This window comes from Lipomyces tetrasporus, assembly GCF_029532465.1.
Source record: "Lipomyces tetrasporus strain NRRL Y-64009 chromosome Unknown POJ06scaffold_5, whole genome shotgun sequence".
Taxonomy (NCBI): domain Eukaryota; kingdom Fungi; phylum Ascomycota; class Lipomycetes; order Lipomycetales; family Lipomycetaceae; genus Lipomyces; species Lipomyces tetrasporus.
The window spans coordinates 1,307,203-1,329,092 of NW_026611600.1; the positions used below are offsets into that span (position 1 = coordinate 1,307,203).

At 47.9% G+C, this 21,890-nt stretch overlaps 9 protein-coding genes and 1 non-coding gene across 10 annotated transcripts; 5 read left to right on the forward strand and 5 right to left on the reverse strand.

Annotated features, from left to right (window-relative positions):
* Positions 1–37: 37 nt before the first annotated feature.
* On the forward strand, positions 38–1,722 carry POJ06DRAFT_197021 (uncharacterized protein; the record flags this gene model as incomplete). Its single annotated transcript, XM_056185056.1, has 4 exons — positions 38–411; positions 472–1,142; positions 1,191–1,363; positions 1,411–1,722. 4 exons carry the CDS (start codon positions 38–40, stop codon positions 1,720–1,722), a joined length of 1,530 nt encoding a protein of 509 aa, XP_056044116.1.
* Positions 1,723–1,784: 62 nt separating this feature from the next.
* Positions 1,785–2,869, reverse strand: POJ06DRAFT_109485 (uncharacterized protein). The gene is made up of 3 exons (XM_056184037.1): positions 2,394–2,869; positions 2,227–2,335; positions 1,785–2,172 (listed from the first exon to the last, which is right to left on the reverse strand). The coding sequence occupies exons 1-3, from the start codon at positions 2,680–2,682 to the stop codon at positions 1,848–1,850; spliced, it is 723 nt and encodes a 240-aa protein (XP_056044117.1). The 5' UTR covers positions 2,683–2,869; the 3' UTR covers positions 1,785–1,847.
* Positions 2,841–6,464, reverse strand: POJ06DRAFT_253376 (DNA polymerase phi-domain-containing protein). The gene is made up of 5 exons (XM_056187631.1): positions 6,200–6,464; positions 6,051–6,143; positions 4,497–5,999; positions 3,058–4,443; positions 2,841–2,995 (listed from the first exon to the last, which is right to left on the reverse strand). The coding sequence occupies exons 1-4, from the start codon at positions 6,422–6,424 to the stop codon at positions 3,058–3,060; spliced, it is 3,207 nt and encodes a 1,068-aa protein (XP_056044118.1). The 5' UTR covers positions 6,425–6,464; the 3' UTR covers positions 2,841–2,995.
* A 139-nt stretch (positions 6,465–6,603) lies between these two features.
* Positions 6,604–7,583, forward strand: POJ06DRAFT_109532 (uncharacterized protein). Its single transcript, XM_056184039.1, has one exon. The coding sequence runs from the start codon at positions 6,647–6,649 to the stop codon at positions 7,469–7,471; it is 825 nt and encodes a 274-aa protein (XP_056044119.1). The 5' UTR covers positions 6,604–6,646; the 3' UTR covers positions 7,472–7,583.
* Positions 7,584–8,927: 1,344 nt separating this feature from the next.
* On the forward strand, positions 8,928–10,564 carry POJ06DRAFT_109540 (isoprenoid synthase domain-containing protein). Its single transcript, XM_056184040.1, has 8 exons — positions 8,928–9,162; positions 9,221–9,375; positions 9,447–9,610; positions 9,675–9,776; positions 9,826–9,886; positions 9,937–10,015; positions 10,066–10,168; positions 10,230–10,564. The coding sequence occupies exons 1-8, from the start codon at positions 9,118–9,120 to the stop codon at positions 10,430–10,432; spliced, it is 912 nt and encodes a 303-aa protein (XP_056044120.1). The 5' UTR covers positions 8,928–9,117; the 3' UTR covers positions 10,433–10,564.
* Positions 10,565–10,696: 132 nt separating this feature from the next.
* On the reverse strand, positions 10,697–12,107 carry POJ06DRAFT_222990 (P-loop containing nucleoside triphosphate hydrolase protein; the record flags this gene model as incomplete). The annotated part of the gene is made up of 3 exons (XM_056185666.1): positions 12,013–12,107; positions 11,817–11,916; positions 10,697–11,751 (listed from the first exon to the last, which is right to left on the reverse strand). Exons 1-3 carry the CDS (start codon positions 12,049–12,051, stop codon positions 10,697–10,699), a joined length of 1,194 nt encoding a protein of 397 aa, XP_056044121.1. The 5' UTR covers positions 12,052–12,107.
* A 52-nt stretch (positions 12,108–12,159) lies between these two features.
* Positions 12,160–14,445, forward strand: POJ06DRAFT_253392 (uncharacterized protein). Its single transcript, XM_056187632.1, has 2 exons — positions 12,160–13,705; positions 13,765–14,445. Exons 1-2 carry the CDS (start codon positions 12,404–12,406, stop codon positions 13,990–13,992), a joined length of 1,530 nt encoding a protein of 509 aa, XP_056044122.1. The 5' UTR covers positions 12,160–12,403; the 3' UTR covers positions 13,993–14,445.
* A 173-nt stretch (positions 14,446–14,618) lies between these two features.
* Positions 14,619–16,401, forward strand: POJ06DRAFT_109593 (uncharacterized protein). Its single transcript, XM_056184041.1, has one exon. The coding sequence runs from the start codon at positions 14,859–14,861 to the stop codon at positions 16,245–16,247; it is 1,389 nt and encodes a 462-aa protein (XP_056044123.1). The 5' UTR covers positions 14,619–14,858; the 3' UTR covers positions 16,248–16,401.
* A 480-nt stretch (positions 16,402–16,881) lies between these two features.
* POJ06DRAFT_253395 (Sodium/calcium exchanger protein-domain-containing protein) lies at positions 16,882–20,822 on the reverse strand. The gene is made up of 3 exons (XM_056187633.1): positions 18,815–20,822; positions 17,635–18,764; positions 16,882–17,587 (listed from the first exon to the last, which is right to left on the reverse strand). The coding sequence occupies exons 1-3, from the start codon at positions 20,675–20,677 to the stop codon at positions 17,347–17,349; spliced, it is 3,234 nt and encodes a 1,077-aa protein (XP_056044124.1). The 5' UTR covers positions 20,678–20,822; the 3' UTR covers positions 16,882–17,346.
* A 679-nt stretch (positions 20,823–21,501) lies between these two features.
* On the reverse strand, positions 21,502–21,575 carry POJ06DRAFT_t46. Its single transcript has one exon. It is a non-coding gene; the product is annotated as a tRNA-Asn (tRNA).
* Between the last annotated feature and the right edge of the window lie 315 nt (positions 21,576–21,890).

Consider the following 21,890-nt stretch of genomic DNA (forward strand, 5'->3'; position numbering starts at 1 on the left):
TCTCGGTTAAAAAGTTGACTACTGTTTTGCTGTGGATATGATCGAATCTATTCTTACAAAGAGACCAATCTTGGAATCCATAGCAGACCATTCTGCCGCTCATACAGCGACCGCTATCTCTAATAAGAGATCAAAGACCAGCAGCAATCGGACGGCAATTACAGTTCACAAGACTCACCCTCTTGGAATACGGCCATTCGGAAATTTGATATTGTGTGACAATGACGCGTATTGTCGAAGCGCACAGATGCGGGCAAGGTTTCTCGGATATTTTGCAATTTTGCCGGATGAGTTAATATCGTTGGTTTTGGAGACTTTAGAAGCTACGGAGTTGCGGAAACTGGGCTATTCGAGTCGAATATTCGGCGCCTTTGCGTCTCAAGATGATTTGTGGAAGCAACTGTTTACAAGGTATAGTATATCAACTAATGTTTGGGTCGTTGGGTGAATGCCTACTAATGGAATTCGAAGTCGTGCGAGATCACCTCAAAAATGGTACGGCACATGGCGGCGAACGTATCTAGAAATCGACGAGGAGAATGAGGCAAGATTTCAATGTGAAGGATTTTTCTCGGATACATTGTACAGGCCCTTCTTTTGTGCCTCAATGAATTTAACAGAGTACTTGCAGTCCTTGTGGATGACTGGGTCTAAATCGACGAGGATCGCCCGATTGTCGCATTGTCCATCAAAAGAGGAGTTTGAAGCCCATTGGGCATTCAAACCGTTTATTTTGGAAAATCATTCATGGCCCACGTGGACCATTCAAGATCTTGAACGCGACTACGGATCATTGAGATTCATTCAAGAGTGCGTTCAATGGAGACTGGGGGTTTATATACAGTACATGCAGCATAATACCGATGAGAGCCCGTTGTATCTTTTCGATCGCGAATTCGCCGATAAGACTGAACTGGCCGCTGGTTATGAGGTTCCAGATATCTTCGCGACGGATTATTTCAAAATTCTGAAATCTATCCGACCAGATTATCGCTGGCTTATTATAGGTCCTGAAAGAAGTGGCAGTACGTTTCACAAGGACCCCAATGCGACGTCGGCGTGGAACGCAGTCATTGAAGGAGAGAAATACTGGGTAATGTTCCCACCCGACGTCCTGCCGCCTGGGGTTTTCACTTCGCATGGTAAGTAAACTTTGTCAGTGGTTTACAGCCGGCCTAACTTTGATGTAGATGAAAGTGAGGTAACAAGTCCACTCTCTATAGCTGAGTGGATTCTTGGCTTTCATAAAGCTGCCATGTCGACCCCAGGATATGTCGACGGTTTCTGTAATGCCGGTGAAGCATTATATGTACCTTCAGGTTGGTGGCATCTCGTCGTCAACATGACCACTACGACTGCAATTGTAAGTAAATGCTGGTTTAGTGCCAGAGAAGGTCTAATTGGAACCAGACGCAAAACTTCGTGCCACTACCTCACGTAATGAGTGTATTGAAGTTCTTTCACGGTAAGAGGGACCAAATCTCCGGATTCCGACGGTTACGATCGCCAGAAGATGACGAAAATGAGACGCCAGAGATGGACGTGCTCAGAGTTTTCATACAGGGACTCAAGGACTTCAATACCCTACCAGAGGGAACTATTCAGAAGATTGATGAATGGACAAACTCTCTAGCAGAGTCAAAATGGACTACGTTGGCAGAGGGGAAGGGGAGTTCATTCAGTTTCGACTTCGCGGAAGACAGTGCTGACGAAGACTCGTGAAGTTGTAGTCAGAATCATCATCAAATTTTATTACTCCCAAATGTTCACTTCGCTATCATTGCCACATTACAGGTCAATTGTATCTTGGTTTTCCTTTTTCCTTTGCTGGGGCTCTCTCTGTCGTTTTAGTTTGACTTGAAACTGTAAATTCCACCTTTGTTGGCAACATCGACCGAGATCTTGCTCTCTTCAATAGCGGCGCCATCCGACTCGAGACCAGCATCGATGTGGTCGCCAGGGACCACAGAACCGACGCCCTTAGGGGTACCAGTCAGCACAATATCGCCGGGCTCAATTGTCATGACACTGGAGATTGCTGATAGTAGTTCAGGAATAGGGAACATCATGAGGTTTGTGGAATCCTTCTGGTTGGGCGGGTGCCTGCCGTTAACAGAGAGAAAGAGTGTCACATCGGCAGGATTTGGGACCTTGTCCTTAGGAATGAAGGTTCTGTCGGGTATGGTTAAAGTAAGAGCGGTAGAATAAAAGCATTAATAGACATACGAGATGGGCAGGAAAGTATCGAAGCCCTTAGCTGTAGTCCATGGAAGACCCTTCTTCTTGATGTCATCCTGGACATTCCGAGCAGTCATATCAATAGCGACAGCGTACCCTTCATACGACGTTAGGCTCTAAACGGCAATAACATGATATCACTGCATAAACCATACCAGCAACATGATCAATAGCCTCCTTCAAGGCTTCAGCCGGGTCCTTGTGCTTGCATTCGAAGTCTCTCATAGTCTTACCCATAATCAATGCTAATTCAACTTCATAATGTAAATTAACGCCCTTGGGAGCCAAAATTGGGCCGTTTCCGGGTAGCAACATCGACGACGGCGGCTTCAAAAAAAAGAACGGCTGTGAAGGACGCGCATTGTTAAGCTCCAAGACATGGTCGAAGTAGTTTCTTCCAATACAGACGACTTTTCGGCACTTCTCGGCGAAGGCTGTGCTCATGGTGGATACTTGAAATAACTCAAATTAATTAGAAATGCCGGAGAACTCGCTGCCTTCACCAAGATTATTAACCCAAATCTAGCATAGGGATTTGCCATGGCGAGGGAAAGGGTCTCGAATGCGAGACCTCTCGGCACTGCCGCACTGGTCGTGGCAATCGTGAACTGACCCCCTGGTTCGGCTCGCCTACGATTGGCCGGGCGACAATTTCGGTGACTATCATAGAGCATTCTGACACAATCCATTTTGCGCTAGTTACAGATAGACTGTTCATTAAGCCTAATCGAGCACGCTACTATACACGCAATTATGTAATATACAACATTGTGTTACTTCCTTTCTTCATCCACCCATCTAATGAATTCAATGAACAGGTTACTTCCTCCTTTCTTCATCCACCCATCTAATGAATTCAATGAACAGGTTACTGTTATTCGGTAACTTCTTATCTATGGCCCATTTCTTCATGAAATCGCTATAGATAGTCATCAGCTTCCCCATAATCTCCGCGGGTTGCTCTTTAGCGCTGCCTGATTTATGTAGAAGTTTGCACAGGAACATCGCGACGGCTGCGCAAGCGTTTGTGTAAGTGTTGCTATTGGTATGAGTCGTCTCGATCAGAACCGTCGTCAAGAGCTCATAGATGTTATCGGTGACAGATACCTGGAATTGAGTACGAGCAACTTCCGTTCGTATAAACAAGTAAGTACGACTACGTACTCCCTCGTTTGTAGTTGTCTTGATTAACTTAAGCAGTGGCATGATCATCGATAGCATCAAACGGCCCACCTCCTCCGAGACATTAGTGGGACCTGTAGCCGTCTTTCCTGCAAATGACCGGACAAAGGCGCTGAGCATGTCCAATGTACGCGTCTTCGCGAAGATCACATTCTCTTTCGCCTGTTTCTCGAGCTTCTTGCGAGAGGCGATTGTCTGCTTGCTCGATCCCGAGACTCGGTCTTTGAAAAGTGCAGCAATATGGTGATCTAAGGCAAGCATTTGCTCATCGGTCATGTCTTCTTCGCTGCTCAACTCAGCATCCGAGTACTCCGAGGCATCGTCGTCGGGAAGTGTTCGCTTCTTGCTAATGTCACCAACGCCAAGCACTTTACTCAGCGCTTGTTCAAAGTTTTTATTTTGATCGTCCGTCTGCGCAGTAACAGCGTCTTCCGCGTCGTCGATGCTCATACCGTCACTGTCATCATCGTCGTTGTCTGCACCTTGGGACGCGTCCTCATCTTCAGAACTGTCTTCTGTAACGTCGCCCTCGTCCTCGATATCCGCAGGATCGTCCTCAACGTCAAACAACTCATTCTGACCACTTAAATTCTCTTTGGCCTGAAGAACATTGTAGAACAGTTGTAGAGCTTCCTCATCGATTAGATTCGCAAACCACTTCATAAGGTTCTCGCATGTCTCTTTCAGTACCGTCGACTTCTTTGTCGAAAATGCTAAAATCATCTCGACTAGCACCGGCCCAACGTTTCCTTCAATCATGTCCTCGACATCCGCGTAATCAAGGCTCGAAGTGACGCTGTCAGATGCATTGACTTTGCGCTTCTTGTTCTTCCGAGCCGAATTGTCCTGTTTCTTGAGACTCTGACGGCGCTCCTTGAGGATATCGTTGGTCATGGTAGTGCCGAACTTGATTACATCTTCTAACTCTTCGTTTACCGCGGAGCCAGTATAGACGAACAAGACAATCAATGAAACGAATATCTCAATTAAATTAACTTTTGGATTAGTGGACTCTCCAAATTTCTGCATTTAAGTTAGCGTCTAAGACACGGGACTATGGTTCCAGTATGACTCACCAGGGACTGGAGACCGTTTAGTATTTTCTTTGCTTTCTTAATCAAGGTCTGCTCGACTGGGTTCACAAGCGTATACCTATCCTTGTCCGCCTCTAGCTCTTGCAGTACCTGTACCGTGAGATATGGCCAACTCAGCGGACGGTTGCTACCAACAGCAACTGGCTTTGGCGTGTTCTCCCCGATCAAAAAGGACATTGCACCTTCTAGTCTCTGCTTAGCAAGAACTACCTGAGATTGGGTGAGTTCTGGAGCGGCATAAAGATCGCTTGTGGGATCCATTGTTTTGAAGCAAGCTGTCCATACAAGCAATCTAATCGCAGATCTTCGCCAGGTTGAAGAAGTGAATGTGCGTTGCCGTGTTGACTTAAGAAGTTGAAACACAACTCCAATAATTTCTCGACGGAGATCCCCAATGGATCTGGCCGAATTTTCGAAAACTTGGCCGGTCGGACGTAGAAATAAATCTTCCAGCATATTATATGTGCCATCTATCAAGGCCTCATCAACGGAATACTCAGCCACAATTGACGAAAGAGATGATAATGTGTTTTTATCGAACGTCGGGACATGGCCTAAGAGAAGTTTCCAAATGACAGGAACGTCAAGCGGATGCTCTTCGCACCTGGCCTTGACAGCAGTCGAGACCCGTTTTACTGCGAATGAGCGAAGTCTGTCATTCGATGCGTATGCGTACATTTCTTCTCGCATTACTAACTCCCGCGAGACATTCCTTGTAAATAGCTGACTAAAATAATCAACATCGATGGTTTTGATGAACGCGGCCAAAATATTGCAACCGGTTATGGATTTCTCTGAGTTGTCGTAATCATGCTCTGTGACGAAATATTTGGAATCAACCTTTGCCCATATCATCTGAAATGGCACAGTCTCAGCCTTGTATTCCTCTGTTCCGGTCGCAGGTGGATTGTGCGTGTTCGGTACGGCATACATATTGGCGATGGCGTCCCATACACAATGCCGCCTTTTTCGCCAACTGTGAAACTGAGAATAAGACCAATCGGTTTCGTCGGATCCAGAGAGCTGTTCAAGACTTGGAGACCGAACATTCAGTGGTGCCTCGTTAATTATTCTGTTGAGCATGTCAAAGTTCATGCGCGCTAGGGGATTCGCGTAGTTCCAGTATATGTACTTATTCTTTTTCTTCTGACCCAATGATGTATCAAAATTTGCACGAGAGCGAATAGAAAGATATACCGCGACTCCTTCTAATGAAAAATATGTTTTCTTTTCATCTGCTAATCTGCGTATAATGTAAAACTGAAGGCCCGAATCGACAAGGCGGTCTGGCAGTGTGACCAGTCCGTTACATAGAATCGCGAATGCCAGTTCGCGTACAAATGTGGCGCCTTCAGCAACTTTGAAAAGAATGTCAAACATATTGTTGATATCTGTAGACGCGAGTTTTGGGTTCGAGACTAGTTTCCTGTGAGACAGGTATGTGTGAACCGCGAGAAGCACTTGTAAGGCAGGCACTTGTCGGTCCTATGAATTGTCAATACGACACGTATATGCCGCCGCAATATGGCTACTCACAGCGCCATGTGGTTCCTTCATCGCAATTTTGTCCACCGCCAACATTTTGCAAAACTGTTTGGTGGACACCTCTTCACGAAGCGTATACAGAACCTAGCCATGCCAAATCAGCACCCTCTTAACGTTAGCTCCCCGAGAAACCGACATACATTCCCCAATAGATTCGAGTAACCCAAACGTATCGTCCGCTGAGGCGACCCAATCCCTGACAGTAGCCGCTCAATAGCTTGATTCCATTTCAGTAAATTATTCTCATTGATCAAGCCTTGCAGGATCTCCTCTGAAGCCAACTCGCGTACAGCCGCGTCAGGCTCTCCCAAACGCTTGTAAAGCTCCACTGGGTACTTGTTTTCTTTTGACGACATAACTTGCATATCGGATAGTTCAATTACCCGAAATCCTTGGAGTAAGGCCGTGCCAGTTCGATCTCATCTGGAAATTATGTGCTTCCTACGACGCTAATTTTCAGCGTCGCCCCCTGAAAATCTGAGACATGGTACAACACCCCCGTACTGGATTGCGAAATGTGAAAGCAATTGATACTTGCGTCGCACAAGTTTTACGAAGCAGCTTAAAGTAATGCGAAAACTATTACGATGACCATAGCACGTTCTGCGAGAGTGTTAGAATACAGAAAGCTGCTTTTGTGGGAACGTTGTCGGAACGATCCGCTAGCCTTCAGGGCAGTGTGTTCAATCACGCGATATAGAGGACATGATAATCGAACCGCTTTTCGCTGGTATTCACAATCTCCTTCTGGCGGAAAGACTTTGCCAGATAGCGCTCGGAATGTTACGAATGGCGAAGGCGGAAGACAATCGGACGATGGGGCAACATTGACAGGAGACTGGCCAACTTCAGCGGACTTAACGGCAGAGAGCATTTCTCAACGCGGAGCCAAGGAGATTGCGAAGGAAATTAAATCATCTGATAATGGTTCGTCGTCAATATCTTCTGAGTCTGAGATATCGCAAGAGAGAAAATTTCCAGAACGTATAAGTCCTGAACAGTTTGACACTTTCAGTCAGAGTCTCGAAAAGGCAGTTCAAAACACGCAAGAAATTCGATCGTTGATGAAACCAAGGATCATCGCATCTGTCACAGCACAAAGGGTTCGGAGACTACTAGAACTTTTATTCTCATCTCCACATCCAACCCAAAGGCGCGTTCTGCCTACATACAATGCACCGGAGCGCAAAGACATTTTCAGCAAGTCGTCGGAGACTGATATGGACTACGAAAGTTATTTTCCTGAATTGGAGACGATAGAGAAGGACAAGCGAGCCAATGAAGAGTTTCATCATCTCCAAAAGGAGAGTGTGACGACAAGTACGCCCGGACGCTATGGTTTCATGGAACCTGATAGCAAGGCATCAGCCGAGTCAGGTATATCATATGTGCCAAGTGATGACAGTGGCTAGGTTGTTACTAGCTTTCTATAGAAATGAATCAAACGACCAGAACGCTTTTGGTGGATCTTACAGTGCCTACTTTACGAAAGACCGACTTTGTACGGCTATTAGGCATCGACCCCGGACGGGGTAGTGAACATCAGCGAAAGCGGGCTCGGGAGTTTTTAGAGTACATTGACTTTGAACGTGAGATCATATGTTAGTAGCGCGTGGTGCGACTGGATAACTAACGACATCCTCAGTCAGACAAAAACGAGACGAAAATCTTCATCGACGAAAGGGGTACTATTTACAATTTAAAAGCGTTGAGGCTGCACAGATATATCAGAAGAGGACAAGCTCGGTGATGCTCTACGGCAAGCAGATGAAAGATAGGACTAGAAGCGTCGGTATCGACCGCCCTGGCTTCAGATTGAAAATGAGTGAGGATACCACCGGCGGTGGATCTCATTGTCGATATGTGTTGCTGCATGACCTCCCGTTGTCCGTGACCCATGAGCAAGTGGAGCAGAGACTGTCTGAATTTGCCCTTGAAGGCGAGCCGTCTGAAGCAATCAGACGATTATCGTCGTGCGTTCTGTCCTGCAAATGATGCTGACGAAATGAATACTGACTAGTCCTTCTGTAGACAGATTCCTCGTTCCCGATACCTTATTCGACTAGCCTCCGAAGATGAAGCGCTCAAGATCGTGCTCGAGCTGCAAGGAAAACCATGGTTTGAAAACGGCTCTGAAGAGATAATTGCGGAGATAATTGCTTGATTTGTACTACATTGAATGCGGTGTTCGTTTGTAAGTTGATCGGGAAACGGGGTGCAGCTTTTGAAAATGACTACAGCCGACTGGCACGATCTCACGAACTGCCAAAGATAGCTCTCTTCCGTTGCCTTCTGAGATTTAGGGACGCGGGAGCTTAACGGAACCGGAGGAAGCCATAGACGCAGAAGCAGAATATTCAGAAGCCTAAACTGGCGCACACCTCGCCAAACTTGTATATATCACCGTCTACTCTGTATCATCATAGATTCACAACAAGTCGTAATATTTCGAGTGAGATTGTCTGGTTTGTAGCTGTCTTGAAATTTTCCTTGCGGGAGATCTGCGACAACAATTTGCGTTGTCCACAGTTGGTTGTTCCAGCTGTGGACGAGCCTATTCACTCGGTCTTGATTTGTAGCGAACTCTCGAAATCTAGTCGTTATGCAGTATATTATGTGGATTCATAAAGTGTTTAGCCGCGGCCTGTGGCTGATAATTATTAGATTATGGTGTGGTAATATACAAGGCATATACAACCAGTTATGGGTTGTACCCTAAGGTTTATCTTTCACGGAGTATTCCAATATTCCCAATGTATCACTCTACCTGCCAGGCTGCCACTTGTGCGACCAATCAATTCATCTGTAGAGTGTAGATACTACATCGAAATATGGCAGATATTGTCTTGATCACTGTTGCTTTGGTGTTGCTTTGGTGTTCGACTCCAGCCGCTCTGGGCATTGAGCCGCGCACAAAAGAATTGCTGGCTCAGATACTATAGCATTAGACACGTACGTACTATCAGAGCGCACATCCACCTCCACCTTCACTGGCCCCAATTTACTTTAGCGTCATACGTGCCTCACTCACCAACTACATCCCACAGACATAGAAGTAATGTCGACAGACGTCACGACTAAATGGACTCACGAGAACGAAGCCGTACGTTTTCAGACTTACTCACGTGAATATCGGCGGAGAAACTAACCACGCCCGACAGATCGTTCTGGGTCCATATACATACCTCGAAGCGCATCCTGGAAAGGATATACGGCGTCTCTGCGTCGATGCCTTCAATTTCTGGCTAAATGTCCCGGGAGAGTCGCTGGAGATCATAGTACGGGCAATAGCGATGCTGCACACGGCGTCGCTGCTGTATGCATGATTTTCCTAATCTGTAGTAAATGCCACGTATAATTGGTTGAATGCTGACAATATTCACACAGCGTGGACGACGTCGAAGATTCAGCGACCCTAAGACGCGGCTTCCCGGTTGCCCATAGCATATACGGCGTCGCGCAGACTATCAATTCCTCCAACTACGTTTACTTCCTCGCGCTCCAAGAAATTTCAAAATTGAACAATCCCGCGGTTTATAAAATATACACAGGTCAGTCTAATCTCTGGCGGCGTGGTACAGTTCGACGGTCGTGAACCTAACGCCCAAATATTAGATGAGCTGTTGAATTTGCACAGGGGACAGGGATTAGATTTGTACTGGCGAGATGCATTGATATGTCCCACTGAAGACGATTACATTGGGATGGTCGAAAATAGTACGTGTTCCGGCTTGCGGGAACAAATGAGTGGTGCTAACAAGTGCAGAGACCGGTGGACTATTTCGATTAGCAGTCAAGCTGATGCAAGCTGAATCGGAATGCACTACGTATGTTGTTAAACGATTTAATGTTTTCTGACTTAGCTGATTGGAAGCAGTAACTTTGTACCGCTTGCGAATTTGATTGGAATATTATACCAGATTAGAGATGACTATATGAATTTGCAATCTGATCAGGCTAGTCTACCTTTTCTTGCCATGTGTCGTATTAGCTAAACGGTCGATAGTATTCAAAGAACAAAGGATTCTGCGAAGATTTAACCGAAGGCAAATTCTCGTTCCCGATCATTCACAGCATAAGACACGACAAATCTAACCAACAAATACTTAGTAAGCCACGCACAATCGTCTGGAATAATTTTGTTCGCTAACGTCCGTGCTTTGTACGAAGACATCCTCAAACAGCATTCAACAGACGATTCCCTTAAAGACTATGCTGTAACCTACATGCGCGATGTCACCAAATCGTTCGACTATACAACGCGGGTCATCGTGGAATACGAGGACCGGATTCGGAAAGAACTAAAGAGGTTGGATGTTGAACCGAATCCGATGATTGAGAAGATTCTTAAAAGCTTGCATTCTTCTTCATAGTGCTCTGAGATTAGGCTTCGATGCATGAACCCATTGATTTGCTCTGGTAATTTGCTTTATTGAATCTGTTCATCGTATGTTATGGCGCATAGGAGCACAAAATTATTGGCCGATATTTTGTATTGTGATATAAGTTAGTTATTTAGCATTTTGGGAATTGTACCTATAGCACGTATGACTGGGCGACTCAAGACATCACAATTATTTACTTTGTGACTACAACGTACATATTTATATAACAAAATGAATGACAAATTAAACAATTTACTTGAATAGCTTTCTGAGCGAGATCTGGCCTTCATCGTTCCGAGACAAAACCTTCGCGACAGCAAGCTCGAAATCCTCCTGCGTGACATGGATTCTGCGTTCTCGCAACGCGTACATGCCGGCCTCGGTGCAGACACCCTTGACTTCAGCACCACTGCATCCGTTCATCTTTTCTGCAATTTTGCGAAGGTTGATGCCCCGGGTGAGGTTCATAGAGCGGGAATGAATTCTCAGAATATCGGTTCGTGCCTCCAGGGTCGGTGGCGGAAACTCGATCTTTCTATCTATACGACCCGGTCGGAGTAATGCCGGGTCCAAAATGTCCAATCTGTTCGTCGCCATGATGACTTTAATATTTTTTGTTGACTCGAACCCGTCGAGCTGGTTGAGCAATTCCAACATTGTCCGCTGGACTTCGGAGTCGCCGCCGCTACTACCTTCAACGCGACTGGACCCGATCGAATCAATTTCGTCCATGAAGATGATACTCGGTGCATGTTCGCGCGCCATGACGAAGAGTTCACGGACCATGCGGCTCCCCTCGCCGATATACTTCTGCACCAATTCAGAGCCACTGACACGGATGAACTTACACTCTGTATGATGGGCTACTGCGCGCGCGAGGAGTGTCTTTCCAGTTCCCGGCGGGCCGTACAACAATACGCCTTTGGGCTGCGCGATGCCAAGAGATTCGAATAATTCGGGGTGCTTGACGGGCAATTCTATCACCTCCTTGATCTCCTTGATCTGCTGATCCAACCCACCGACCATCTCATATGTGCTATCCGGCACCTTCTCAACCATCATAAGCGAGACCAGCGGATCGACTTTGTTAGGTAAGATTTGGTACAGCTGGTACGTGTCCGAACGCAGACATACTCGTAACGACGGGGTGACCTTCTTGATGTCGATGTCGGACGAAATGTCGACAACGTATTTCCCTTCCGGCTGAACTTTGACAAGAACCTTGGTCTTACCCATAGCTTTGACAACTTCGCCCACGTACGACCCGGGTTCTTGCAGTAACTGGAGCTCTTCACGGAGAAGGCGGACTACCAATCGTTACTTGAATTCAAAACATCGAGGTCAAATTGATCCCATCGTATCCTGAACATACCCTTTGCGTTTAACGCATTTCGTTGCGCTTCTAAACGCCGCAAATTCTGCGTTTTTTCATTAATCTGAAGTTCAGTTTCCTCGATCTTCTGAGTGTAATACTGTGGCGATCCATTAGTCAAACAATTCCCACAACCGCATTCCAATCCGCCACGATTCCAAACAGTCATGACTAATGATTGTAACTGGCTACATACAGGTTTTATTCCACTTTCTCTTGTGATTGAAACCGTCATTATGATAATTTATACTGATCTGTTGTGAATCGAATGCAGTTGGGTCTCTAGTCAAGTGAGCTTGATTTGAGACGGAGCCCGTCCACACCAAACTTTAATCGGCTATCTCGGGTGCGGCGACCCCAGTGTGTGCCTTCTTACCAAGTTAAGGTAAACCAGCATTGACCGTGGGATGGCATGGTCGATGAGGTAGTACTTGCTCTTATTTGCAATTGGGAAGAAATAGAAGATTGCATTTACTGAACCTTAGTCGTCATCGGTTAGTATCCATCAATTCACGTCGTGATAGGTCGAGGATTTGATATTGACGGCTCCGACAATAAGACTAGATTGTATTAGAATTGAACGCAGTATGGACTCGGCACAGCAGGAGCTGGAAAAGTTTAGAAATGAGTGGCAGAAGGAGGTACGAGAGAGAACGCGCCACGACCGGCGATCTGGGGAAGCGACGTCGTCTAAACCTGCAAGGCAGAGAAGCAAAAGCGAAAGTACAAATATGACGGAGAGTATGGTTACGCAGAGAACATCGCCAGTGATATCACCTGCTTGGCCGAGTGAACGGCGGCAGATTAACGACGATGAAGTCGATGACGAAGAGGATGTAGAGGACGAGGTGTTGCAGTCGTCGATGGAGGAATTGGTGCAAGATGTTGCGCAGATGGATTTGAATTCTGAGTTGGAGTTACGGGAGGTCACAGTTGCTGCTTCCGTGCCGGATGACTCATCGCGACTATCACGGAAGGATAATGCAGCTGATTTAGAAGCAGAGGCGAGTTTAGGTAAATCTGACGGAGTGGCCAAGGAAGATCCGGAAGTCAGTCGTGCTCAGAGAGCATTAAAAATCTATGAGCTTGCTGTCGAGAAAGAACGAGACGGCAACTTGTCAGACGCGCTTAAGTTTTATCGGCAATCGTTTAGGCTCGATGACAGTGTCGACAAGCTGTACAAGAATAAGCACTTTCCCAGCAGCGCCTTCACAAAGCGTGCACCTTCGCCATCCAAAAAGGCAACCACTTCCACGTTACCGACGGATAAGACTACGTTTCTACTGTCAGATTACTCTCACCTGGAGGCTCAGCCAGAAGATCAGGATCGGCCTTCGCCGCTGATCAAGCTTCCGAACGAAATCACCAACACTATCCTGCGGACACTTGCGCTTCTCGACCTGTCGTCGTTTACAAAGGCATCATACAGCTGCCGCAAACTGGCGTTTTTGGCATACAGTGACAGCATGCTGTGGCGTAGTCTCTGTATGAAGGAATACCCGAGAATGGCGTACGACGACCCGGTGGACGAAAGCGAAACCGTACAAATTTGGAAGGACAATTGGCGGCGGATGTTTCTTGAGCGTCCGCGGATAATGTTCAATGGGATTTACATCAGCACCTGCAACTACCAACGTTACGGAGTATCGCACTCGTGGCACGTTCCGATACACATTGTTACATACTATAGATATGTTCGGTTTTTTGACGACGGGACGTGCATCACGCATTTGACGACGAAAGAGCCGATTGAGGTTGTGCCGGAATTCCACCGACATCTTATGAAGCGCGGTATGTTCAAGGGCACATGGCGGATGTCGATCGACGGGCGAGTTCGGATTGAATCGCAGTCACCAGTCGCAAAGTACCTGTTCTTGCAGGAGCTTGATGTGAGTCTTCCTGATTTCTGTTGGTATGCGGAATGGGGAAGAGCGCTGACGGGTTATAGATCAAATCTGCGGGGCGCGGACGGCACAATCGCCTGAACTGGGTAGGGTTCTGGAGTTTTAATAGAGTTACAACCGATCGGTTGGAGTTTTCGCTGCAGCACGACAAGCCGTTTTACTTTTCGCGCGTGCTTTCGTATGACCGGGAGTCCAAGTCATCGTTTGCGGAAGCAGGAGTCGGCACTGCGACCAGCGTTCGTGGAAGTGGGGAGGGCGTTGTTGCGGTGTAGTGTGTATTGCATTGACATTCCATTAATAATGTTTGATAGCCAATATGGAGCATTGGGTCATGATAGTGTGCAGTATCTCTGTCAGGGTAGACATTTACGACGGCGGAAGGCGTACTTGTGCAGACAACGTTCACACGAGTGTCATTCGATGTGGAGGCACTCAGGAGGTGGTCCCTGGTGTCTTGCCACACTCAACTAAGCACGCATAGCACGCGACTGTTCGTACACGCCAGTGTAATTTAGGTGTTCTCATTATCATATAGTACAAGTATAGTAATATTGCAACATGCACACCATAGATTCATTGACTCCGTGCATATACGCATGCAGGATTTGATCGTGGCAATTCGCGATCCGCAGCAGTTGTGGTCGCCTAAGACGTTTGCGAGCTGGCAATCCGCCTGTATATATATCGGAGATCGAAGTCTGAAAGCCCCCCTGCTTCGACTTGATCAGCCGCCGCATTCGCGATTGTGGTTCCCAAGGTACTCTAAATAGCGGGGTGGTGGTTAGGGCGTGCCTTTTGTCACCGCCACCACCGCCACTTATGAGCAGCATGTGCCAGGGCGGTGCAGCTTCGCCGTCACAAGACAGCGACAAGCTCTGTTCCTTTCACGCAGCCAGCACGACATCTCTAATTAAGCACTGGTATTTATCTATACCCATTACTCCATCGCACATACTATTCGATATATTATCTTCCTGCGTCTGTCCGGATCTGTCTGCCGGGATCCACGACGTCCCCAGTGCCAGCAGTTGGCCTCGTCGATCCGCTGTCACTGCCTCATCTCCGTACTGTCTTCCCTCACCACGCCGTCCTCTCCTTGTCTTCGTCTCCACCCAATGCTAACCGCTTGCTGGTTGCGATGACTTCGACAACCGCAACAAACTCCTCGCGCCAGCCTGATATCGACGTGGCCACGCCTCAATTTCGCCGCTCGGCCGCGCCTGAAGACCCGTTCCTGGGGCGCCTCTCGCCTGGCCCGTTTTCTGCAGACATGTCCCTAGCATATTTAGAACATCCCCAGCCGGCGTCCTCGTCATCAGCTTTGTCAATACCGTCCATCACGATTCCTCAGCACCCGCCGCCTGTCCTGCAGGGTACGCCACTACTCGACGACCGCGAGAGCCTCGCGTATTCCGACTTCCTCGACAAACTCGCTCTCGACTCCGATTTTATCTTCGATCCCGTCTTGCCCGAGACCCTACCTACCTGGCCCTTCCCATCATCTACGGGCTCGCCCCCGCCAATACCGGGTACAGACTTTTCACCAATACCGCACAACAGTCCGTCGGCAGAGATGCGCACCAGGGCTGGTCCACCGTTTGCAAATGGCAAGACGAAGAGCAAGTCTGTGGCTGAGTCTACCCCGTCGTGGTCGGCTGACCACCATCCGCAGACAGCATCAACGATGCAACTGCCTTTACTACCCACAGCGGAGATTGTCGGACCGCCGCTGACGTTAGACACAATTAGAAGTGGACATATAACGGCCGAAGAGCGCGCAATATTACTCCGAGCCGCGCACCGACAGCAGGGTCTCGCGTGGGGTTCAGACCCGCGGTTTTCGAAATCTGGGTTCAAATTGAATCCGGAGCACACGGACGCGCAGTCAAATGCCGGCCAGAACCATAGACGGGGCCATAGTGCAAGCGAGAGCGACCATGTCGCTGCGTCTGAAATATTGCGCCAAATGAGCCAGGACGGAGGCCTATGGCACTCCGATCGTACAGACGAAAAGCCGCAGAGCATGCAGCACGGGATTCCACCGTCTGTATTACATTCTCAGCAAGGGGGGATTCCGATACAGTCGTCTTCATCATCCATCTCGTCCTCTGCCAGCCCGATCGCAGTGTCTCCAGACGCCCTCGGAACCCAACGCAAACGGGCCTCGGCATCGCTATCACCGGTTCTGACGGCTTCCTCAATAAAATCGGACACCCCGACCCCAGGACAGCAAAAGCGCGCACGAAAAGCATCGCCATTGTACGTTGACTCGTCGTCGAACCAAAACCGGGAACTCCTTACAGAAGCCCAACGCCGGAAGAATCATATCTCGTCGGAAAAGAAGCGGAGGGATATAATCAAACAAGGTTTCGATGAATTATCGCATCTCGTGCCTGTGTTACGGGCGGGTGGGTTCAGTAAGAGTACCGTGTTGGGCCACGTCGTAGATTATTTAATGGATCTGGAAAGAAAGAATCAGGGGCTGAAGACGATTGTTGAAAAGTTGGAGAAAGAAAGGTCGTCTTGACGATTATGAGCTTACGATACATTATTATTGGATCGATAGGAAAACTTTACGTCTAGTAATGTTACTCCTGTTGTAGGAGTGGTCGGTGTGTGAGTACGGTCGTTTGGAGTACGGGTCTTTGTCTTTAAAAATGGTTAATGGTATATTTCACTGGCGTCACAGTTCCAATTTTTTTTTTCTTTCCAATACATTTTAAATGTTTTAAAGAAGGTGTACATTTATTAAATGTATTTATTTATGTTCGCGCTCATCAATTGAGATGTGAAGAGAAGATGACAACATCTCGAACTCAGCGCATCTGTCCTTATTCAATTAGAGCTCAAATGCCTTCCAGACTCGTCATACTGATCTAACATTATGCTGATGTCCGAGACTCTTCCATTGCATGGCAGGGACAGGCCTGTGGCCCGGCAGTAACAACTAATTTCAGACGACAGCAGCCACGAAACATGCCAGTCTGTAATTGATTGACAGGCAATAACAAATTCGTTTGCAAGGTAATCAAAGTACCAATCAAGTATGCGTCTGATCTGGAGGCATGGCGATACTGCGTGTTTGGTTTGGGAATCCATTGCGCGAACAACCAATGTAGGACTTGTCAACAACTCCGTGAGTGGTGGACATTGACAAAGCGTCAGCATCATATATGTCAAATTGCAATTACAACCAATCGGAAAAAGTAACAGGTGTTACATCCATATATACTAAAACCCACGATCTCCGCGCTCGCTATAGACGCAAAAATATGAAATGGAGATAATATACGAGAATACGGCACAAAAGCCCAGACCCACTACAACCGAAAGAGACGCAAAACATGAAAATTGAAAGTCATAAGACAACCCTAAAACGTAATCACCGTAACATTATAATGCATCACGTAACGGACGTTGATGATAATGACGATTGTGGATAGTGATCATATTGATGAGGAGCATGCATGCATGTATGTAAGCTGCATTAATGTATACATGAATGTACGTGTCGTGTATGCAGATAGGTATGTATCCCAAACAAATCAAGCAATCCCAACACATCCAGAATGTTTGCCATATAGTATAATAGCCAAAAGTCCACGCAGAATAAGTGTTGTCAATACTCAAAATACTCCAGGGGCCGATAGCAATCCCGGAACAATGAACACAGGGCCACCACCCATGCTAGAAGATATCTGCGCTTCGCCCGTTGTCCCGCTGAACCAGAACCCGCCCATCACAACGAGGTAGCTCAGGAGCAGGATCGAGCCTTTGAAATAATTACTCCTGCCTTCAGCGTAGATGTAGGAAAGCAAGAAAACGCAGAGCACGACCACGACTAGATCCCATCGCGGGAAAACCAAGCTTATCTCGTCAGCAACTATTGCAACTATGACCACAATCGCACTCACCTGAACGTGTAATCACGTAAATTCTCGTTTGCGGTGTAGTTCCACACGCTAAACAAGATCAAAGCTGGGATCTGCAGCAAGCACACTTGTAGCACATACGCAGATCCAATCTCCATACTCAAGGCAATATTGCCGTTCATAGCAAACGAAATGGCATTCAGGAACTCAGTCGTATTCGGCACCAAAGCGAAGAGCGTGATACCAAGGAACTTCTCGTCAATAGCAACCGAGTCTAGAACAACATCGACCGTGTCAACGAGAATTTCCGCAACGACAGCGTAGAGGATAGTTGCACCAAGAAGAACGATTGTAGACTTCAGCCTGCTCCAGTTTGGCGCGTCGTGTCCACCGCCGGCATGATGCTCTCCGGTCACTGCGTCAGCTCCCAATGGCGTCGGCGATCCAGGCTCAGGCACAGCGGTAGGTGACAATGGCAACTCGTGAATCGGCAACTTCGATTTTGTTGACCCCGACTGTGAACGGAACAAATTTCGAAGCGACCCCCGACGAGGCGTCGTACCCGTCGAAGTACCATTCGGGACATTCAAAACACCGGTAGCTGTCGGCGCGGCGGCCGTTGATTTCGTCGTCTTCGAATCCCCATTCGCCGCAGATGCTGGCACCGTGGTTGTCGTCGCAATCGGGTTGCCGTTCGCATCAACCCGTAGATCGATAAGGGGCAAGTCCTGGAAAGCGTCAGTGCGCTGGCCGCCCAGTAGCGGAAGCTTGAATTTATGACTGTTAACAGCACCGCCCATGCTATTAATAGATCCATAAACATCATCATAAAGAGAGTCATTTACCGTTAGTGCAGTCGGACCGCCGTCAGCAGGCACCGCTTCACCGTCCGGTTGCGCTGCAGAAACGGTCACGACAGGTTGTGTTGACGATGACGGATTGGCCTGCCAGATCATGGCCGCATGTGTGCGAAGCGTGAACCACAGACCAATGACGTAGGATACGAAAAGAAGGACGGCGCAGAGGTACGTGAATGGCTTAACTGCCGACTGATAAAAATCGTCATTCGTGAGGGGGTCCAGGAAGAACTGGCAACGGCGGCACGTAGCTTTCACTCCGTCAACTGGCTCTGGAGTCTCCCGAGAAGTGCAGGGAACACAATTGAGTTGGTACTATCCAGTTTCAGTGGGGTTGACATCTTATAGACCAACAGACTACTCACTGATCCGTAAATCTGGTAAAATAGAGTCGGGGCGAACGCCGCAATGACGGCAAACAACAACATAGTAGAGCTCACACCAGCAGACTTTGGATTGTATCGCTGCGTCTTGCGCTTGATCGCGCCCGAGCACATCGACAATCCTGGCATAACCAAAACACCAGCCAGGATACTGCCGATAACACTACCTTCGACTAGTCGACCCTTGCCCTCCGTAAGCGCCACGCAGTACAAAAACACTTCAACGATGGTTGAGAAGAACGCATTGATCGCCGCTCCCATGCCCATAGATGACTGTGCGGAAATAGAGGCGACAGCTTGGCCGATGAAGTAAGCCAGTGGAATAACCGAGCACAATGCAAGCACGAAAATCATGCCAGGAGTGGTAACGAATGTGGACGGGCCAAGGACTTTCGTGATGAGGTACTGGTCGAATATGGTAAACACGACGACAAACATTAGATTCATGAGGAAAACGTTTGTTCCGTCGACTGTGTACTTGTAGTAGTTCCAGCCAAACGCACGGTACGTACACACCAAAATCGATGTATTCTCTGGCGACTCTTCGTTGCGGGTCAAAGGGCCGTCGTGATGGAACGATAACGCGAGAGGATGTCGTCGCAGATGCGAGCAAAGGTGTATAGTGACCCGAGCCATCGGAATCGCAAAAACCATGAACCAACAGATCCCTGCAACAACCAGCAATGCGGGATAGACAAGCAAATAGAACCACGTGTAGAAAATGATACGGCCTAAGTTCCATTGGCCGCGCCCAAACAACCGGCGCTTAGTCGCGTACGGCATGCCAGACTCGATCGACGTAACCGACGCTGCGGATGACGATGCCGCTGCTTCATCGCCAGCAGTTCCGGCACCATTCGCGTCGCCGTCATTGGGATTGCCGGACGAATTCAGAAGGCCATCGCTCTCGCTTATCGGCTCTAGGCCTCCAGACTGGCGCCGTGCCCGATGTAATAATGGTCGACGCGAGGACGGTCCAAAGAATAGCCGGCCCCGATCGGCGCCGGTTCGCCATTCCTCATATTCACCAAGCGAGCGTCCCTCACCCTCATCCTCGAGTGCATAATGCTCATCCTGGTCGAGTTGGACAAACTTTCCGAAGGGGAAAACAAAATAGTTGGCGAGCGCACAGAATGCTCGACCATATTCACGCGCCGACACACTCCAAAAAAAGAATAAAAAGCAAAAGGAAGCTGGCACTTGGATGATGATCCATAGAGGAATACCGAATATGGCGGACCAAAAGTAGTTCCCTACCCAAACAACCCAAGATACCTTCTTGCCAGGTGTGGAGTGGATATCACCCTCGGCAATGCGTTGGACCGAACGGGACTTCTTGTACAAAGCAGGCTTCCAAATACGGATACCGAAAGGGTGGGTCTCATTAATTGCATCCTGACGCTCGCGCAGTGTGAAAGACTCTATGGATGCAGTGTCGGATGTGTCATCAAAGTCGTCGTCACCGTCCGTTGTGTGGATAAGCGTGCTGCCTGAATCGTCGCCATCTGTTTCGTCGGTGTGCTCGCTCCGTCGCGAGACATCTTCAGGGCCAAGACCGTCCTGCGACGGTGGACTGCGGTCGATGCCATGAGGGCCATGATGATGGTGGACGTGTATGCGGGATTCGTTGACGGGGGTCGAGGTGGCGCCAACGGACGGGTCGTCGGTGAAATGGACCTCAGCGACCGAAGGCCTATCGGGCCGCTGGCGAGAGCGCCTTCGGGAGCTGACGGGCCTGTGGCGCGCAGAGGAGGACGCCCGATTAGCGTCAAGCTCCTGCTCTGCGTCCTCTACCGAGAAAGATCTGTGATTAGAGGGGGCGGGCCGCCGAGACGTGTGATCCATTGCGCATAAGAGTGCGTGCGGAGTACGCAGCAGGAAAAAAGAAAGTAGAGACAGAAATTGCTGATGTGGACGAGACACAGAGCGGAAATTGGATAGATGGAGGAGACTGTCGATGATATCGAAAGTTGAAAGATGGGACGTCGTGGGTTGTGAGTGGCCTGGGAACTCACGCTGCCACAAGCTTGCTTGGCCATTCGGGAGGCGCCGCACCGTCCCTAACCTGGCGGGCAAAATCCCCCGGCCGGGTAACCACAGAATGCTTACATTGTATCATAATTAATCCCTGCCAGATTGTCGTTATGTATAACTGAATATGTGTGCCTATATACTGTTGTTCAGTGTAATTTCAATTGACAGATAAACTAAGCGTGCATTGCAGAAATTAGCCTTTGTGGCACAGAAAATTCACATGACGACTAGGCCTAACGTAGGGATCAAGATTACGTCACTGTTAGGATTGGGTTAGGGAGTCGACTCCACGCGAGACATCATTGAGCTGCCTCTTATCGATAGCCGCACATCCTGCATTCGCCCGTTCCATACATCAATAAATGTTTTTAATGTTATTTTGCCTCCCCATTGCCCAACTACCTTCATTTACAATAACTGTGTAACCCATACTTCGTTACTGTTCAGCAAAGCAGCACGGTAAGAAGACACGCGTAGAACGAATCATTTCGCAGCATCTAGCAATGATCTATATATCTTTGCATATATACAAGCAATGCAATTGATTACAGTATTTGGCGAATCTTTCAAGCTTCACGATAAGATAGTTAGTTGATTTTAATAATACACCTGGTTCAATCTACAAAAAATTTAAACGACCAGAGGGAGGATCGAACTCCCGATCTTACGGTTAACAGCCGTACGCCTTAACCAGCTTGGCCATCCAGTCACGCGGTGCTTAGATCGCTTGCTCTAGCTTGAGTATTTGTGCCTGATACCCGGGTTAGGGTACATGAGAACCATTGCCGCAGCTTTTAACTAAATCAAAAGATTCTGCATATTTTATTGGCCATTTGAGTGCACAGGTATACTAAGAGGTTTATTAATGTATAAATATATATATATATATTATTGTACTTTGGTTAACTAGCGCATGCAAATTTCCAAAAATTGAACAAAATTTAGTGTCTATTGAAGTGAGGTTTCGCCGAGGGACCCCTGAAAAGTTGGTAGCGGTCATAACTTCCGCTCCCATGAACCAGCG

Coding starts and splice junctions, on each gene's coding strand:
- POJ06DRAFT_109485 (XM_056184037.1), bottom strand. CDS start 2,682: ATGAGCACAGCCTTCGCCGAGAAGTGCCGAAAAGTCGTCTGTATTGGA. Junction 2,336..2,393: donor GGCTATTGATCATGTTGCTG/GTATGGTTTATG, acceptor CGTCGTATGAAG/GGTACGCTGTCGCTATTGAT. Junction 2,173..2,226: donor GATACTTTCCTGCCCATCTC/GTATGTCTATTA, acceptor CATACCCGACAG/AACCTTCATTCCTAAGGACA.
- POJ06DRAFT_253376 (XM_056187631.1), bottom strand. CDS start 6,424: ATGCAAGTTATGTCGTCAAAAGAAAACAAGTACCCAGTGGAGCTTTAC. Junction 6,144..6,199: donor ACTCGAATCTATTGGGGAAT/GTATGTCGGTTT, acceptor TGGCATGGCTAG/GTTCTGTATACGCTTCGTGA. Junction 4,444..4,496: donor TAAACGGTCTCCAGTCCCTG/GTGAGTCATACT, acceptor ACTTAAATGCAG/AAATTTGGAGAGTCCACTAA.
- POJ06DRAFT_109532 (XM_056184039.1), top strand. CDS start 6,647: ATGACCATAGCACGTTCTGCGAGAGTGTTAGAATACAGAAAGCTGCTT.
- POJ06DRAFT_109540 (XM_056184040.1), top strand. CDS start 9,118: ATGTCGACAGACGTCACGACTAAATGGACTCACGAGAACGAAGCC. Junction 9,376..9,446: donor CTGCACACGGCGTCGCTGCT/GTATGCATGATT, acceptor ATATTCACACAG/CGTGGACGACGTCGAAGATT. Junction 9,611..9,674: donor GGTTTATAAAATATACACAG/GTCAGTCTAATC, acceptor CCCAAATATTAG/ATGAGCTGTTGAATTTGCAC.
- POJ06DRAFT_253392 (XM_056187632.1), top strand. CDS start 12,404: ATGGACTCGGCACAGCAGGAGCTGGAAAAGTTTAGAAATGAGTGGCAG. Junction 13,706..13,764: donor TGTTCTTGCAGGAGCTTGAT/GTGAGTCTTCCT, acceptor GACGGGTTATAG/ATCAAATCTGCGGGGCGCGG.
- POJ06DRAFT_109593 (XM_056184041.1), top strand. CDS start 14,859: ATGACTTCGACAACCGCAACAAACTCCTCGCGCCAGCCTGATATCGAC.
- POJ06DRAFT_253395 (XM_056187633.1), bottom strand. CDS start 20,677: ATGGATCACACGTCTCGGCGGCCCGCCCCCTCTAATCACAGATCTTTC. Junction 18,765..18,814: donor TTTACCAGATTTACGGATCA/GTGAGTAGTCTG, acceptor GAAACTGGATAG/TACCAACTCAATTGTGTTCC. Junction 17,588..17,634: donor TTACGTGATTACACGTTCAG/GTGAGTGCGATT, acceptor TGACGAGATAAG/CTTGGTTTTCCCGCGATGGG.